The following is a 15,265-nucleotide window of genomic DNA, read 5'->3' on the forward strand; positions in this document are numbered from 1 at the left end:
GAATGTGTGTGTGTGTCTGTGAGTAAGTGTGTGTGTGTCAGTGAATGTGTGTGTGTGTCATTGTGTGAGTGTGTGTGTCTGTCAATGAGTTTGTGTCTGTCTGTCAGTGAATGTGTGTGTATGTCTGTCAGTGAGTGTCTGTAAGTGTGTGTGTCCAGTGTGTGTGTCTGTCAGTAAGTGGGTTCGTCTGTCAGTGCGTATGTGTGTCTGTCAGTGAATGTATGCACCTGTCAGTGTGTGTCTGAATGATTGTATGTGTCTGTTAAATTGTGTCAAATCAGTGAGTGTATGTGTGTGTGTGTGTCAGTGTATCTGAGAGTGTGTGCTTGTCCGTGGGTGAGATCTGTTGTGCCTAGGGCAGCACCATTTCAAAATACACCACTGTACCTAACACTGTGTATAGCAGTGTGAACCAGAAAATACACACAACCTGCCTGCCAATTATCCCTAATAATACAATGACAGAGGGAGGGAAAAATGTGGTGAGTGACCTCAAGAGTCAAGACTGTTTGCAACTATTGGTGCCAATGGAAAAAATCAACGCACAGGGATGACACTCCAAAAACCAAAAATAAACCTTATCAACTAGTTTAACTGGATATTTATAATCCTTTTTTGGATTTTAAAATGGTTGAAAAAATAGAAAAGTCCCAGTAACAATTTTATAGCCATTCCAATTCTGTAGACTTACCAATTTACGGAACAGAGAATAATGCATATTGGAACTCAACTGGCCTGTGTTTGCCATCCTTGAGCAAAATCTCTGTGCCACATCATTTTATGAGGACTCCTCGTATCATCTGGAGTCAGAGGGCACTTGCTAACAAACCAGACTGTTAATGTGCAATTTACAATGTGTTATGGCTACATAAGGCAGAATTAATAAAAATGACTAGCCCTTTAATGCAAGTGTGCTCAATCAGTAGTGAACCCTGGAGTGTAAGACCTGTTTTTTTAACAGTTAGTTTGAGAAGAAAAACAAAACTACAGTTTATTTACTGCAGCTAGCGCTGCAGAGTTTGTTAGTGATATAAAATAATAATAATAAAAAGTAGGACCATGAATCAAACTATGGAATGTGCAAACATTTTTACAGTCTGAGCTTTTGGGATTAAAATTTCATAGGTCACTTCATTTCTTACACTTCCTGGTCTGCACTGATCACTGAGCATGTGTGGCCTATTATCTAGTGTTGCATCTCTGAATTTCAGTATATTTTTATTACAAGCTAATATGATCTGTGTTTGGGATGGAAGCAGTTAACATGGTAAGACTATACACAGGGCTGTATTTCTCTCTAAAATGTGATCCCCCCCCCCCCCTTCATTTTATCTCTCCCAAAGAGGCAAAAAGTCAGCTCTGATATATTATTTTTCCTGCGCCATGCACATGATTGATTCCCTCTGTTTATTGGCTCTACAGATATCTTGAGCTTTCAACTACGGCCAGAAAGAAAGTAACATCTTTTTTTATTAAATACAGAAAAATGGGATCGGCTCTTATAGGAAGAGGGGGGGGGGGGGGGGGAGGGGGTTGGGGAGCTTCATTTAAACTACTCCAAAACAGCTGGGCAAGCTTGGTCCTTTTTTTTTTATTAAATTCAGCACGAAACATCATCCTTTACGGTCTTCAGGTTTAGCCCAAAGATAAGCCAAAATGTTTTGTTTTTAGCTCTTTAGAGCTCAGACCATGCTTCGAATATACTCCATTGACTACAACCCTCTGTTGCCTGCCACTCAGCCACTGCTTACCCATTCAACAATATTGGAATCCAAACCTAAAGATTGCAGTTTATTGATAAGCCTTCTATGTGCAACAGTGTCAAAAGCCTTACTGAAATCTAGGTAAGCAATGTCTACTGCACCACCCTGATCTATTATTTTAGTTACCCAATCAAAAAAATCAATAAGATTAGTTTGGCATGATCTCCCTGAAGTAAACCCATGTTGTCTCTGATCTTGAAATCCATGTGATTTTAGATGTTCAACAATCCGATCCTTTAACATGGTTTCCATTACTTTCCCCACTACTGAAGTAAGGCTTACTGGCATATAGTTGCCCGACTCCTCCCTACTACCTTTCTTGTGAATGGGCACAACATTCGCTAACTTCCATTCTTCTGGGACTACTCCTGTTAACAATCATTGGTTAAATAAATTTGTTAATGGTTTTGCTAGTACACCACTAAGCTCTTTTAATAGCCTTGGGTGTATTCCATCAGGCCCCATTGACCTATTCATCTTATTCATCAGCAGCATGATGTTCATGGGTAGAGAGGATGGAAGATGACATACAAAGGCAGGGAAATGCCATTACATACACCTATCAGCAACAACATTAAAAACACTGACAGGTTAAGTGAATAACATTGATGATATTGTCACAATGGCATCTGTCAAGGCACGGGATATATTAGGCAGCATGTGAACAGTCAGTTCTTGAATTTTTATGTGTTGGAAGCAGGACAAATGGACAAGCAAAAAGATCAGAGTGACTTTGCGGTAAAACTAATGTTGGCCATGAGATAAAGGTGTTAGAGCACACAGTGCATTGTAGTTTGCTGCATATGGTGCTGCATAGCTGCTAACACAGTGCCCATGATGAACCCTGCCCACCTCGAAAGCCCCTTGAGTGGGGGCATGAGCGTCAGACCAGGACCATGGAGCAATGGAAGAAGGTTTCCTGGTCTGATGAATCACATGGATGGCCAGGTGTGTAATTTACCTGGTAAAGAGATGGCAGCAGGATGCACTATAGGAAAAAGGCAGGTCAGCAGAGGCAGTGTTATGCTCTGGGGTAGGTACTGCATAGAAACATTGGGTTCTGGCATTCATGTTGATGTTACTTTGACACATAAAACCTACCTAGAGATTGTTGCAGACCATGTTCACTCCTTCCTGGCAGTGGTGTTCCTTGATGGCAGTGGCCTCTTTCAGCAGAATCATGCACCCTGTCACACTGCAAAAATGGTTCAGAAAGGGTTTGATGAACATGACAAAGAGTTCAAGGTGTTGCCCTGGCCTCCAAATTCCCCAGATCTCAATCAGATTGGGTATCTGTGGAATGTGCTGGAACAACAAATATGATCCATGGAGGACTCACCACACAACTTGTACGACTTAAAGGATCTGCTGCTAATGCCTTAGTGCCAGATACCACAGGACACGTACAGAGGTCTTCAGAGGCAGTGGCGTACATATAGAGGTCGCAGTGGTCGCAGCTGCGACCGGTCTTGTCACTCCAGGGGACCTGGCTGCCTTGCGGACCCCTGCTACCGAGTAGCAGCTGCCATGTTTTGCACGTTCAAGGGGCCCATTGGGTGCCCCATGCTGTTAGGGCCACCCGATGGGTATGGATTTCCAGAGGGCCCGGTCAGCGCTGTGGTGCTTTAACAGCGCGACCGGGCCCCCTGGGTGATTGCCCCGGTCACTCCTCCTAGGTATCAGAGAGCCGTGCGGGGGAAGCAGCTCCCATCAACCTGAGCCACCACTGGACCCCAGGGAAAGTCGTCCTCCTGCACCTAAAAGGTAGGAAACACTTTGTATATGTGTGTGTGTTTTTTTATATGTATGTGTCTGTGTCTGTGTGTGTGTGTGTCTGTCTCTGTATGTGTTTGTGTGTATGTCTGTCTGTATGTATATGTGCCTGTCTGTTTGTATGTATGCATGTGTCTTTGTATGCATGTGTGTCTTGTGTGTGTGTATGTCTGTATGTATGTGTCTGTGTGTATGTATGCATGTGTCTTTTTTATGTGTGTGTGTGTGTGTGTGTGTGTGTCTTTCTGTATGTGTGTATGTGTCTGTATGTATCTGTCTGTCTGTATGTGTCTGTGTGTATGTATTTATGTGTGTGTGTGTGTGTCTGTCTTTCTGTATGTGTGTATGTGTCTGTATGTATCTGTCTGTCTGTATGTGTCTGTGTGTATGTGTGTCTGTATGCATATGTGTGTGTGTGTGTGTCTGTCGGGGGAGGGGATTGAGATGGGGGAAAAAGAGAGGGGGGTCCATGGATCAGTTTTGCACCGGGTCCCATGGATTGTGTGTACGCCACTGTTCAGAGGTCACGTTCAGAGGTGGAATCCATGCCTTAATGCATTAGAGCTGGCAGCACGAAGGAGACCTATACAATATTAGAAAGGTGGTTTTAATGCTGTGGCTGATCAGTGTACAGTGAATTGAATACCAAAATAGCTAAGCTTTGGTGAGCTGTGGTGAAAGTAAAGTTTAAAATTTTGCACATATGAGCTATTTTACCTACATTTTGCAAATTTTGAATTGTTATTAAAAATATGCAGGCAGTTATGAAAGGTACAGTGGGATAACTCGGTACACTAAACCCTGATAGAAAAAATACTTTAAATATACAAATTCATATTTAGACTACTTTTACAGTTGCGTACATTTTCTTTTTTTTTCTTGTTTATTTATTTGGAATAAACATACCAAGGTGAAAGGGTCATTAACTTCTACGTAAGCATTAACAGGAAAAGCAAATTGATGGCGTATTTTGTACAGTGCTTTTACTTTTTCTCATGCTGTCTTGGCTGAACTGTATTTTGCCAAGAATAATTAACAAACATATTTAGTTATAGTTTAATTTTAGATGCAATGGCCCATGTTTACCAAGACCAAACTCAAGAATTGTGGGACAAATGGCTAATCGTGGAATAATTTTGCTCCAAATGTGGCAGTCAAGAATGCTTACTCTAAAAGGATTAATTGTAATCAAAGAATTTAGAGTAATACATGCAGGGTTATTCCCAAAACTGGTTATTGTCATGGGATATGGAAATTTGGGGGCAAAATAGCTGAACTGTAAAAATAGCTTAGTTAAATCATTTTTAAATTTTTGCTTTTGTGCTATAAAACATGCCATTACTAAAATAAAACGAAATATCATCTCAGTAATAGATCAAGTAGAAGGATGTTGAAAAAAGATTTAAAAAAAAAGAAGAAAACAGCGAATTAAAGGATAGACTCAATAATAGATAACAACACCTGCAGATATAGCAACAGCGTTTGTTAGATATTATAAAAAAATTGTGTAACTTACCGTAGAATATAAACAGTGAAGAAATGGGAAGATATGTTCGTAGAACTGCAATCCCAAGACTCTGTAAATTAGAATCGGATAGCCGATATCAAGTCATAAAACAAGAAGAGGTGATAATGGCAATAGATAAATTGGTTAAACGTAAATCCCTGGCCCGGATGCTTTTTGGCAACTTATTTTATTAAACATATAAGCAATATATATCAGACCATATAATGCATTTAATGATATTCTTATAAGAGGAAAATTGCCAGATGAAATGAAAAAAAAAGCTAATATACTCCCTATGCTTAAGCAAGACAAAAAACAACAGAGTTTAAAAACTATTGACCAATATCTCTTATAAATGTAGGCACAAATATATTCTCAGCATATATCTAAGCGTCTAAAGAGTGTTAAATCTAAAATGGTTCATTTAGACCAAATTGGCTTTGTGCCTGGCAGGTTGGCATGTAGCAATACCAGAAGACTAGTAGACATTTTGGATTTAGTAGAGAAAAATGTGATCCTCTCCTGATCCTGTCTCTAGTCACTGAAAAAGCATTTGATAGAGTTGGGTGGAAGTATCTATTTACTGCTCTTCAAGCCTTTGGTATTGAGGGGTGAATGCTGAGGGCCATACAATATTATTATTTTTGACTTTTTTATAGTGCCAACATATTCGTCAGCGCTTTACAAGATTATGAGAGAAGGAAATTTACAATAAATGAGAGAAGTACATAGTGCTATAGGAACAGTGGGCTGATGAGGACCCTGCTCAAATGAGCTTACAGTCTACATATAAAACCAATGGCAAGGGTGGTGGGAATCAATCTGTGTTTAAATTGGTTCGAACTTAAAAATGCTGGGTTGTCCATTAGCACCCATTCTATATATACTCTCTATGGAACAATTGGCTATAAATATTAGAAATAACATAAACTAGACATGTGCAATTCGTTTCGGTCTGAATTAAAATTCGGGCGAATTTCAGGTAAATACGGATTATTATTTCTTTGCGCTCGTTTTTTTTTTTATTGCGTCGGTTATTATGGATTTTTATTTGGCCTTTTTTGGGGCTGAAAAAATAAGATTTTAGAAGAAAGAAAACATTTTTACAGGTACTTAGTTAAATGGTCCCCCCTCATTATTTTTAGGGTGAGGGGGGTAGGTAGGAGTTTATTTTTTTGGGGAGGGGGTGACTAGGGGTTTGGGGACTCCTAGTCACCTGGGGGGGAGGGGGGTTAAATTTTAATTTAGGGCCCCCACCCACCGCTCAGGGGTGGGGGCCAGGACATTAGGTCCCCCCTTATTCTTGTTTAGGGCCCCCACCCACCGCTCAGGGGTGGGGGCCAGGGGGGAGGACATTAGGTCCCCCCTTATTCTTGTTTAGAGCCTCCCACCCACTGCTCAGGGGTGGGGGCCAGGGGGGAGGACAATAGGTCCCCCCCTTATTCTTGTTTCGGGCCCCCACCCGCCGCTCAGGGGTGGGGGCCAGGGGGGAGGGCATTAGGTCCCCCGAATTTGTATTTAGGGCCCCCACCCACCGCTCAGGGGTGGGGCCAGGGTGAGGACAATAGGTCCCCCCCTTATTCTTGTTTAGGGCCCCCACCCACCGCTCAGGGGTGGGGGCCAGGGGGAGGACATTAGGTCCCCCCCTTATTCTTTTTTAGGGCCCCCACCCGCTGCTCAGGGGTGAGGGCGAAGGGGGAGGACATTAGGTCCCCCCAATTTGTATTTAGGGCCCCCACCCACCGTTCAGGGGTGGGGGACAGGGGGGAGGACAATAGGTCCCCCCCTTATTCTTGTTTAGGCCCCCACCCACCGCTCAGGGGTGGGGGCCAGGGGGGAGGACATTAGGTCCCCCGATTTGTATTTAGGGCCCCCACCCGCCGCACAGGGGTGGGGGGCAGGGGCGAGGACATTAGGTCCCCTCCATTTGTATTTAGGGCCCCCACCCGTCGCTCAGTGGTGGGGGCCAGGGGGGAAGACATTAGGTGTCCCCCCCTCATTTTTATTTAGGGCCCACAGCCGCTCAGGGGTGGGGGCCGGTGGGGAGGACAATAGGTCCTCCCCCCTTTTTTTACTTTAGGGCCCCCACCCGCTCAGGGAGGGGGGACCCTTTTTTATTTTTTTTTATTGTTTTTTTAACAGTGAGCAGCCACAGTATTGCGAGTAGGGGCACAATTTACTAATACTAAGTAATTTTTACTTAGTATTAATAAATTTGGCTGAAAGACCAATTAAGGTCTTTCAGCCTTTTGGTAGATAACTCCCTAATACTGTGGGAATTAGGGAGTTATCTACCAAGCGGCTGCAACAAAAGTCCCGAAATGCCGGAGTTCCGAAGTTGCCAAAGTTGCCGAAGTGCCGAAGTGTCTAAGATCCGAAGTTGCTGAAGTGTCGAAGTGCCGAATTGCCGAATTGATGAAGTCCCGAATTTCAGAATGCCGAACCGAGCCGAATATTTTCCCCATGCACATGCCTAACATAAACATCAAAGGATTTTAATTTAAAAACATACAGACAAAAATCTGTCTATATATATAGGGGCGGGGCCTGAGCTCTCTGGCGGCTGGATGTTCTTTCTTTGAGCTCCAAGCTTGATCTCTCTATTTTGTACAATAATCGCCTACCAACAAGCTCAAAAGACACAATTAGTGACTTACCTGTTCCTGGTGCCAACCGAGGTACCCTGGATTACTTCATTCTGCCTGTTAGACGGAAGTCCCAGCAAGGCCTTGCAGAACCATCATGCGGGTGGGGCAGCCAATCTCCCATCCTGTACTACACTACGCTGCTCAAGGCTTACCTTGCAACCCCATCTTCCCTCCTCTTTGTTTTACCCTTTTTAACGGGGGCAACAGGGGCTGGTCACTTAAAGTGTATTTTCAACACTATAGTGTCAGGAATACATGTGTTAGGAATGGTTGCTCTTTTTAAAAATGTAGGTAAATAATTTATACACATACAAAGGGAATATCAGTTTTACTGCTCTAAAAAAGAATTAAATTATTTAGGGATATTACTCTCCAATTAGATTAAACAAATATGGAAATAAATTGTCTCCAGTTAATAAAATATACCACTTAATCTCTGAAAGGATGGAATACAGGTAACATATAACCGTGGGTAAGGATCCATATTATAAAAGCATATCTAGTGGTAAAGTGGCCATATCTCTTTAGGATGCTTCCTATGAGAGTTCCTCACACCTGGCTACAGAGAGTACAAGCAAGTTTTAATAACTTTGTTGGAGTGGAAAAGGCCAAGGATCAGCTTAAAAGATCTGTAATATAAAAAAAATAAAGGTGGTGTTAGCTTTCCAGTAATATAGAAGCTATACGAAGCCAATATATGTATGCAGAGAAATTAAGGCCAGAAGTATGGTATAAGTTAGAAAACAATGCGTGTGGAGTTAAGAATTTGACAAGCTTAGCTTATAGCATAAATGATATCAAAATACCTAGCTCAGAATACGATATTGGAGAATTTTATTCCGTTATGGTATGGGACAAAAAGAAGACCCTGGATCAATGGAAAATAACCTGCTTTTCTAAATATAGAAATAACTGAGCATAGAGTATTTAAATTTAGAAGCATGGAAAAACCAAAGGCATTACATTGGTATGCAATATTACTGACAAAGTCGATATCAAATCCTTCATGCAATTAGTGAGGGAGTCTCATATAACTAATTCAGAAGTTTTTAAATGCTTGATAATAAAATACTTCTTGGGGAAACATATACCAGTACTTAGGTGCTCTGGAACACTGGAGAGAATGAATGGCAATTATCAATCAATTAAAGACAAATAAAGTTTTCACCAGGTGCTTAGATTTGGTATTATAGGAGAATATTGGTGAATTATTAAGAATATTAAGAAATGGAAAAAAATATTTTTAAATATTGTGATACAGTGCAAAGAATGGGATGCTTCCCTTTATAGAGTCAATAAATATATTCATGACCTAGCACTGGTAGAAACCTTTTTAAAAGTCCAACATATGGTATATTGTGCCAACAGGATTATCCTTATTCCATGAGAGAATTCAGGCACTTGCTGGAGGTGTGGAGCAGATAGAGGCTCATATAAACATATATGGTGGAGCTGTATAAAAGTCAGATGACAAGGGAATATTACTTTTGACTATTTGACAAATTTTAATTCCAACTAGCTAAGAAACCAGTGGTAACTATATTTGCCTTGATGCTGCCCCACATGGATGAAGTCAAAACTTGTCTGTCTATCCCAGGGGTAGGCAACCTTTGGCACTACAGATGCTGTGGACTACATCTCCCACAATGCTCTTACAGCCACAATGCTGGCAAAGCATCATGGGAGGTGTAGTCCAAAACATCCGCAGTGCCGAAGGTTGCCTATCCCTGGTCTATCCACTGCCTGGTAGCAGTAAACATTATAATAGCTAGAAATTGGAAACACAGTAATGATTTTGTGTGGCACCAATTGAGGGGACAAATCACAGGGCCATGAGAAATGGAAAGAAAGCCTAGTTGGATTATGAGTATTTTGCCAAAAACAAGACTGCCGTGACAAAAATGCTTTGGTATGACTTACAAAGCTTGGGAAGACCTGACGTCCCTTTAAGTTCCACCAATAAAGTGGAATTTAGGTGGTTTCTTTTGGATTTCCTTGGCTTTTGTGAACATTTTGTACTCTTTTATTGTAAATTGATGGTTTTGAGTTTAATTGATCTCTTTACATATGGGCGATACTCACTTATCCCTCCTTTTCCCTGCAGTTTTTGTCGACATTTCTCTTTCTTTTTTTTTAACTTTTGGTCTGTAGATGTTTCTGTGTTTTAATTTTAATTTTGATGCATAGTAATGTAAAAGATCTGAGCATCTATAATAGGATTGTTTTAATAGATGTCTTTGTTTTATTATGTTGTCTTGTATGTATGATGTAAAAATAAATAAATAAAAATATGAAATTACGTGGATTATTCTTGGTTTTAGTGAAATTCAGTGCTATTGATATCTACATTCCATAGAAGACTATTGGATTAAAGTGACACTTGCATTATAAATTGTCAGTGCAACATCATATAGCAATTACCTATAATGTTAATATTTGTAATATATTTTTTTTTTTAGATTTGTAGCCAAGTATTTATTTTCTATCGCATGTATGACATTCGGCATAAGAAAGTTAAAAAAAAAGAACCTTTTTCTGTTCGTGCTCAGTGGAAAGCTAGGATCTACTCAGTAATTCTGATTGGCTGCTGACACCACATGGTCTCTGCAGGCTTTTCTTAATCTGTTGTAACACAGTAAAGGAGTTTAAGCATGCGTGGGATATGCATAAGGCTATCCTAGCTATAACATAAGACCAGGGACTAATGAGTAAAAAATTGGGCAGACTAGATGGACCGAATGATTCTTATCTGCCGTCACATTCTATGTTTCTATGTATTAAATCCATACAATTATTGCCCCTTAACCCCTTCGAGACCAGGGATACATAACCCTTATTACTGTGACATTCCTGACATGCTGTTAACTCCTTAAGCTACAAATTCCCTGTGTTATACATGTACAAATTTTGTGTTTTTCAATACAGAAAAAAATACATATATGGCATAATGTGACATGAGACATTCTGCAGTTTATTTTAGCTGTTTTGTGACTGTCAAAAACCTGTGCTTTATTGTGAGTTTTATATTTGTCTTATGCATGTAGAGTAAATGGTATGTGTGGTTTTAACACCCTTTTCTTGTGATAAAGATAATCGGAATTTGCTTAACTCCTCAGACAATTTACTAGGAAATATTTTGAACAGTTTTATGCATCACAGGTCACGATTATAGTGTCCATATAATGACTTATTGGTTGTGTGTTTTTTTTTATTCCGTACAGAGACTTGAAAAACAACCTAATCAGTCAGATGGAGCCTGGAGCTTTCCTTGGACTGTCTGAGTTAAAACGGCTGTAAGTAAGGGGCTGCCCTCTATTAAATGTTTGGTTCAGTGTTAACCGATTTAACATATTGTTTTTGTTTCCTGTTTATCTTTTGGCATATATATCTTTTCATCTACAGAGGTGTAAAAAGGTTATGGGGCACTTCAGAATTCTCCATATTCCTACATGCTCACATAAAATGCCACCTGGTCTTCATCTACGTGTTAAATAAAGTATCAAATGGCAAATGGCAGATACATTTGTACATTTTCAAATTTATACCTTGATCCAACAGTCACTCTGCAGCTCAGGAAGCTTATGGGTACCTGGCAGAATCTGATCTTTAACAATGCATGTACATGAAGCAAATTGTGCCCAACCCCAAACCAAAAAGAGAATGTATGTCTCAAAGTAGGTCTGTTAAGAGAAACAGATTGTGACGGAGCTCTTGTACTCTGCCAAATTTGCTTCCTAGCTGCCAAAGGGGACTCTGGAGCACTTCAACCCCAGTCGCCGAAGTTTGACTGGGACTCTCTGGAACTCTTCCACCCGACCAATCTGCAGCTGCCTTCTTCCAAGCAGGGATCGCCCCCTCTGCCTGTTCCTATGCAGTGCTTATTCCAGGAAGTTATCCACCTCTGCCTGCACTGTGATAGCTCTTGTCTCTACAAAGACATGTGCAGCTCTCAGGCTTGTCCCACGCTAGATGGATTGTGCAGCCAGGCAACAGGTCTGAAGACTCTGTTACTGGGATCCTTAAAAATCCACCCAGGACACACAGTTCCAAAAGGAACTACCATTTAATACTTTAGTTCGGGCAAGGACTAGCCTTTGGGGCCTAGTCCTTAAATAAGTGGTGACAAACATTTAAAATACAAATATATTGAACATTGAAGAACGAGCAATTATAATTATTACATGATCCATATAATACAAATAAAATTTTCGAACACACTAAAATACAATAATATATACATTTAACTGCTTATTTGGTTGCCTTCATTTGCATACCAGCATTATGCAAATGTACAAACTTCCATTCACCCAGCAGAGGGCACTGCAGAGTTATCAAGTAACAATGAATAGTTTGTTTTTCAATTGCTACCATCAAAAGCCCCTTTCAGGAGCTTTTGGGAAATGGTCCATAGTCTGTAGGCAAGAGCCTGGCCTTCAAGCCTATCTAAAAGGCCCTGGCAAGGGAGCTTCTGTCATACAGACCACAGAGCCTCCAACCCGATTTGCAGGATTCATCAAGAGATACAAGAAACATTTAGGAATACAAAGATTTATAACGCTACAGTGTTTTCTATAAGTATAAGTATAGTGTTCTAATCCCTATTTAGATTCAGGGCCCTCACAAAATAAAACATTTTTTAGCACCAAGACTCACTCCTTGCAGCCACCCTCTCTGGCTCTGGTGACGTCCTTCATGCAGTCTCCTCTTTGTCTTGGGGACGAGAAGCGCATGCACATAGAGCACCGGCTTGTGCACTAAAATGTTTCCCTCAAAACCAATGCTTCCCTTTAATTGCACTTGAGAAAGTGTGATGTCCTCATGCAATGTGTGAGGTCATGTCACATAACTAAGTCTGTCCTTCATTACAGCGGAAGCATCATTTAGTGGTTGTTGTAAAGACACAACTATAGGTGGATTTTACCCTGCAGTGAAAACAACAATGCCACTGCACCCAGACCACTTCAATAGGTGCATGTTGCGGTCCTTTAAGTATTTATTTATAGTTATTAAGTGTCTTTTCAGTGAATGCTATCATTGTTGGATTGTTGGATTTAGTGAAGACATGAAAAAGCAAAATTGTGCGTGTGTATTGTTTAATCATATTCATTGTATCTATTACAAATTTGATGATGATAACATATTTGAAATTATGTGTGTGTGTGTGTGTATGTCTAGTCCATTGCTTGACGTTCTCTATAAGTCAGTTGTATACCTGATACCAACTAATTTTCACTTGGCTCTTTCATTTAATCTCATCTGACCTTGTTACTTTTATTATCATTGCACATTTATTCTCTTAATCTGCACTAGTAAACCCATTGCATTAGTACCATTATTTTTCTAACACCAAGGTTATCGGCTAAGGGTATACATTTTTGGCTCCCTCCTCATGTCCGGTAAATGGAAAACTGTGAAAATGACTTGATTAGAACAGTGTTCCACAGCAATCTGAATTTTCTCCAGATCTGGATTTGGCCACAGAGATATTTCCTGAGAGACTGCGATATATGCAAAATTTTACAGTGGCCAATTATCAATCTTGTCTAATTCTACCTAATTCAACTTTATATTGTGCTCATTACTAAATGCAGAATCATTAATCTATGTAAAATGAAATAAGCCTACCAAATGTGGTTTACTTTTTTTTTTTTCTTCTTTAGGGACATCTCGAACAACAGAATTGGCTGTGTGAATCCTGCTGCCTTTCAAGGGCTAAGCAGCCTTACTCGCCTGTATGTATAAGATTTAACCTAGGCTTTGTTCTCAATTTTGTACATCAGTGTAGCTTTCCCAAGTCTTCTCAAACTCTTCCACTGAATTAGTCTCTACCACCTCTGCTGGAAGATGATACCATGCATCATTTTGTTTTAGTTAAACTTTTAGTATAAAGAATATTGCCATGACATATTTATCAGTTGCCTAGCTTACCTTTACCCTTCTCTCACCTGAGCTATCCATACTGTTTCCATACTGTTTAGTAGCCTGTTTTAACCCCTTAAGGACACATGACGTGTGTGACATGTCATGATTCCCTTTTATTCCAGAAGTTTGGTGCTTAAGCGGTTAAAGAATTTTGCTCTACATAGCCAGCAATAGGTTCCTTATCACATAATATTTTTATGAAACTCTACTCCAAGTAGAAGGTTTGCTAGAAGATATGACTTTAGCGGCGGTGTCAAAGTATTGACCAGTGTCTATTTCTGGCCCCCTTTATGTTTTTGTGTGACACATTTCTTTCAAAATTTTAAAAATGAACAAAACAAAACAACAGAACAGCCAAACAAAAAAAAAAGTTAGCATGCGTTGTAGGTTTTAAAAAAAATATATATTATTCAGTTGTATAATTTGCAGAGAAGTGTGGTAAAGGCAAGATAAGAGCATAACATTGTATTGATGCTTGAAAGGGACTTGTCCCTGGGGGCAGGCGATCTATTTACTGGGTTCCTCCAAAAGACACATACACCAAGCTCTTGATATAAGAAGGGTCACTGGGGTATTGCGCATCATTCTTCACATGTGTTAAATCCCTTCAGACTCTGTGGAAAATCCAGAGTGCAGAATGTTACCACAATAGGGTGTCGCATGTAGAATTTCCAGTTTTATAAGGTTAAATGTAAACGATACATTACTATTAAAGCATCCCTGCACTTATACAGTGTATACATCCATCTGAACGTTTAGCCCTGACATGTCTATATATGCACATTACAAATTTGTACTTGCATTCACAGGACAGTCAGTCTAGGAATTGTTGAAAATGGAAAATGTGAAAAAAGATGTGCTTATTTTGGCAGCAGTTTCTCATAGAGACTAGAATATACCCTCTTATTTCATCAACCACAAGGCAGAGGATCATTTACCCATTCCTTAAAATATACCCACTATTAAAATGCCACTACTCATCTGACACTTCCATAGCCATAAAACCTCCTTACTAAGCATTTACTAGACCACGTTCTATTCGGGGACAGTAAAATTACCATTCTGTCTGCTTATTTTCTAGCGTCCTCATTTCTTGTGTGCTATTTGTGGCCTTAGAAGGATTGACTCTCACCCCCTACATGCTGCTCCCTTTCCAGCTGGAGACAAGAAGTGGAGTTTCAGTTTTTAATAAAGTCTGTAATTGTAGGATCCACTTGGGCGCATAGCCAGCACATTCGTTGTGGTTGCAGCATTACCACCTTGTGCTTTGGTCAGCTGTATCTCTAAGCATGTCCAAATGGAACAAGCATTTTTACTGTATAGGTACAAGACTGACACTAACATTATAGGAATTGTCCTTGCATCATAGAAATCTAAAGTTTAAACAACTTATTTTACCCTGGAAGCAGAAATGTTCTCCTCTGTTTCTTGTTAGCAGGATTTTACAGGTTATTATAGCAGATCTTAAACGGAATAATTTTACGCCCATTACATTTCTTGCCTATTTGTAATAGATTCCACTAATCCATAATTAACTGATATCACAGGTAATATTTGTTTTCAAGATTTAGACAACAATCCTGCACCCTGCAAACAAATATTTGTTTTCTAGATTTAGATAACATTCTAGGATTGATGGAAAATCTATAGCT

General features: G+C 40.0%; 1 protein-coding gene across 1 annotated transcript in view; it reads left to right on the forward strand.

The window, feature by feature from the left end:
• The window catches only part of ADGRA2 (adhesion G protein-coupled receptor A2), a 176,128-nt gene that overhangs the window by 121,867 nt on the left and 38,996 nt on the right, over positions 1–15,265 (forward strand). Inside the window, exons 3-4 of the mRNA XM_063448684.1 lie at positions 10,913–10,984; positions 13,352–13,423. Coding sequence (XP_063304754.1) covers positions 10,913–10,984; positions 13,352–13,423 — 144 coding nt within the window. The remainder of the gene's footprint in view (positions 1–10,912; positions 10,985–13,351; positions 13,424–15,265) is intronic.

Source organism: Pelobates fuscus, chromosome 3, assembly GCF_036172605.1.
Source record: "Pelobates fuscus isolate aPelFus1 chromosome 3, aPelFus1.pri, whole genome shotgun sequence".
Taxonomy (NCBI): Eukaryota; Metazoa; Chordata; class Amphibia; order Anura; family Pelobatidae; genus Pelobates; species Pelobates fuscus.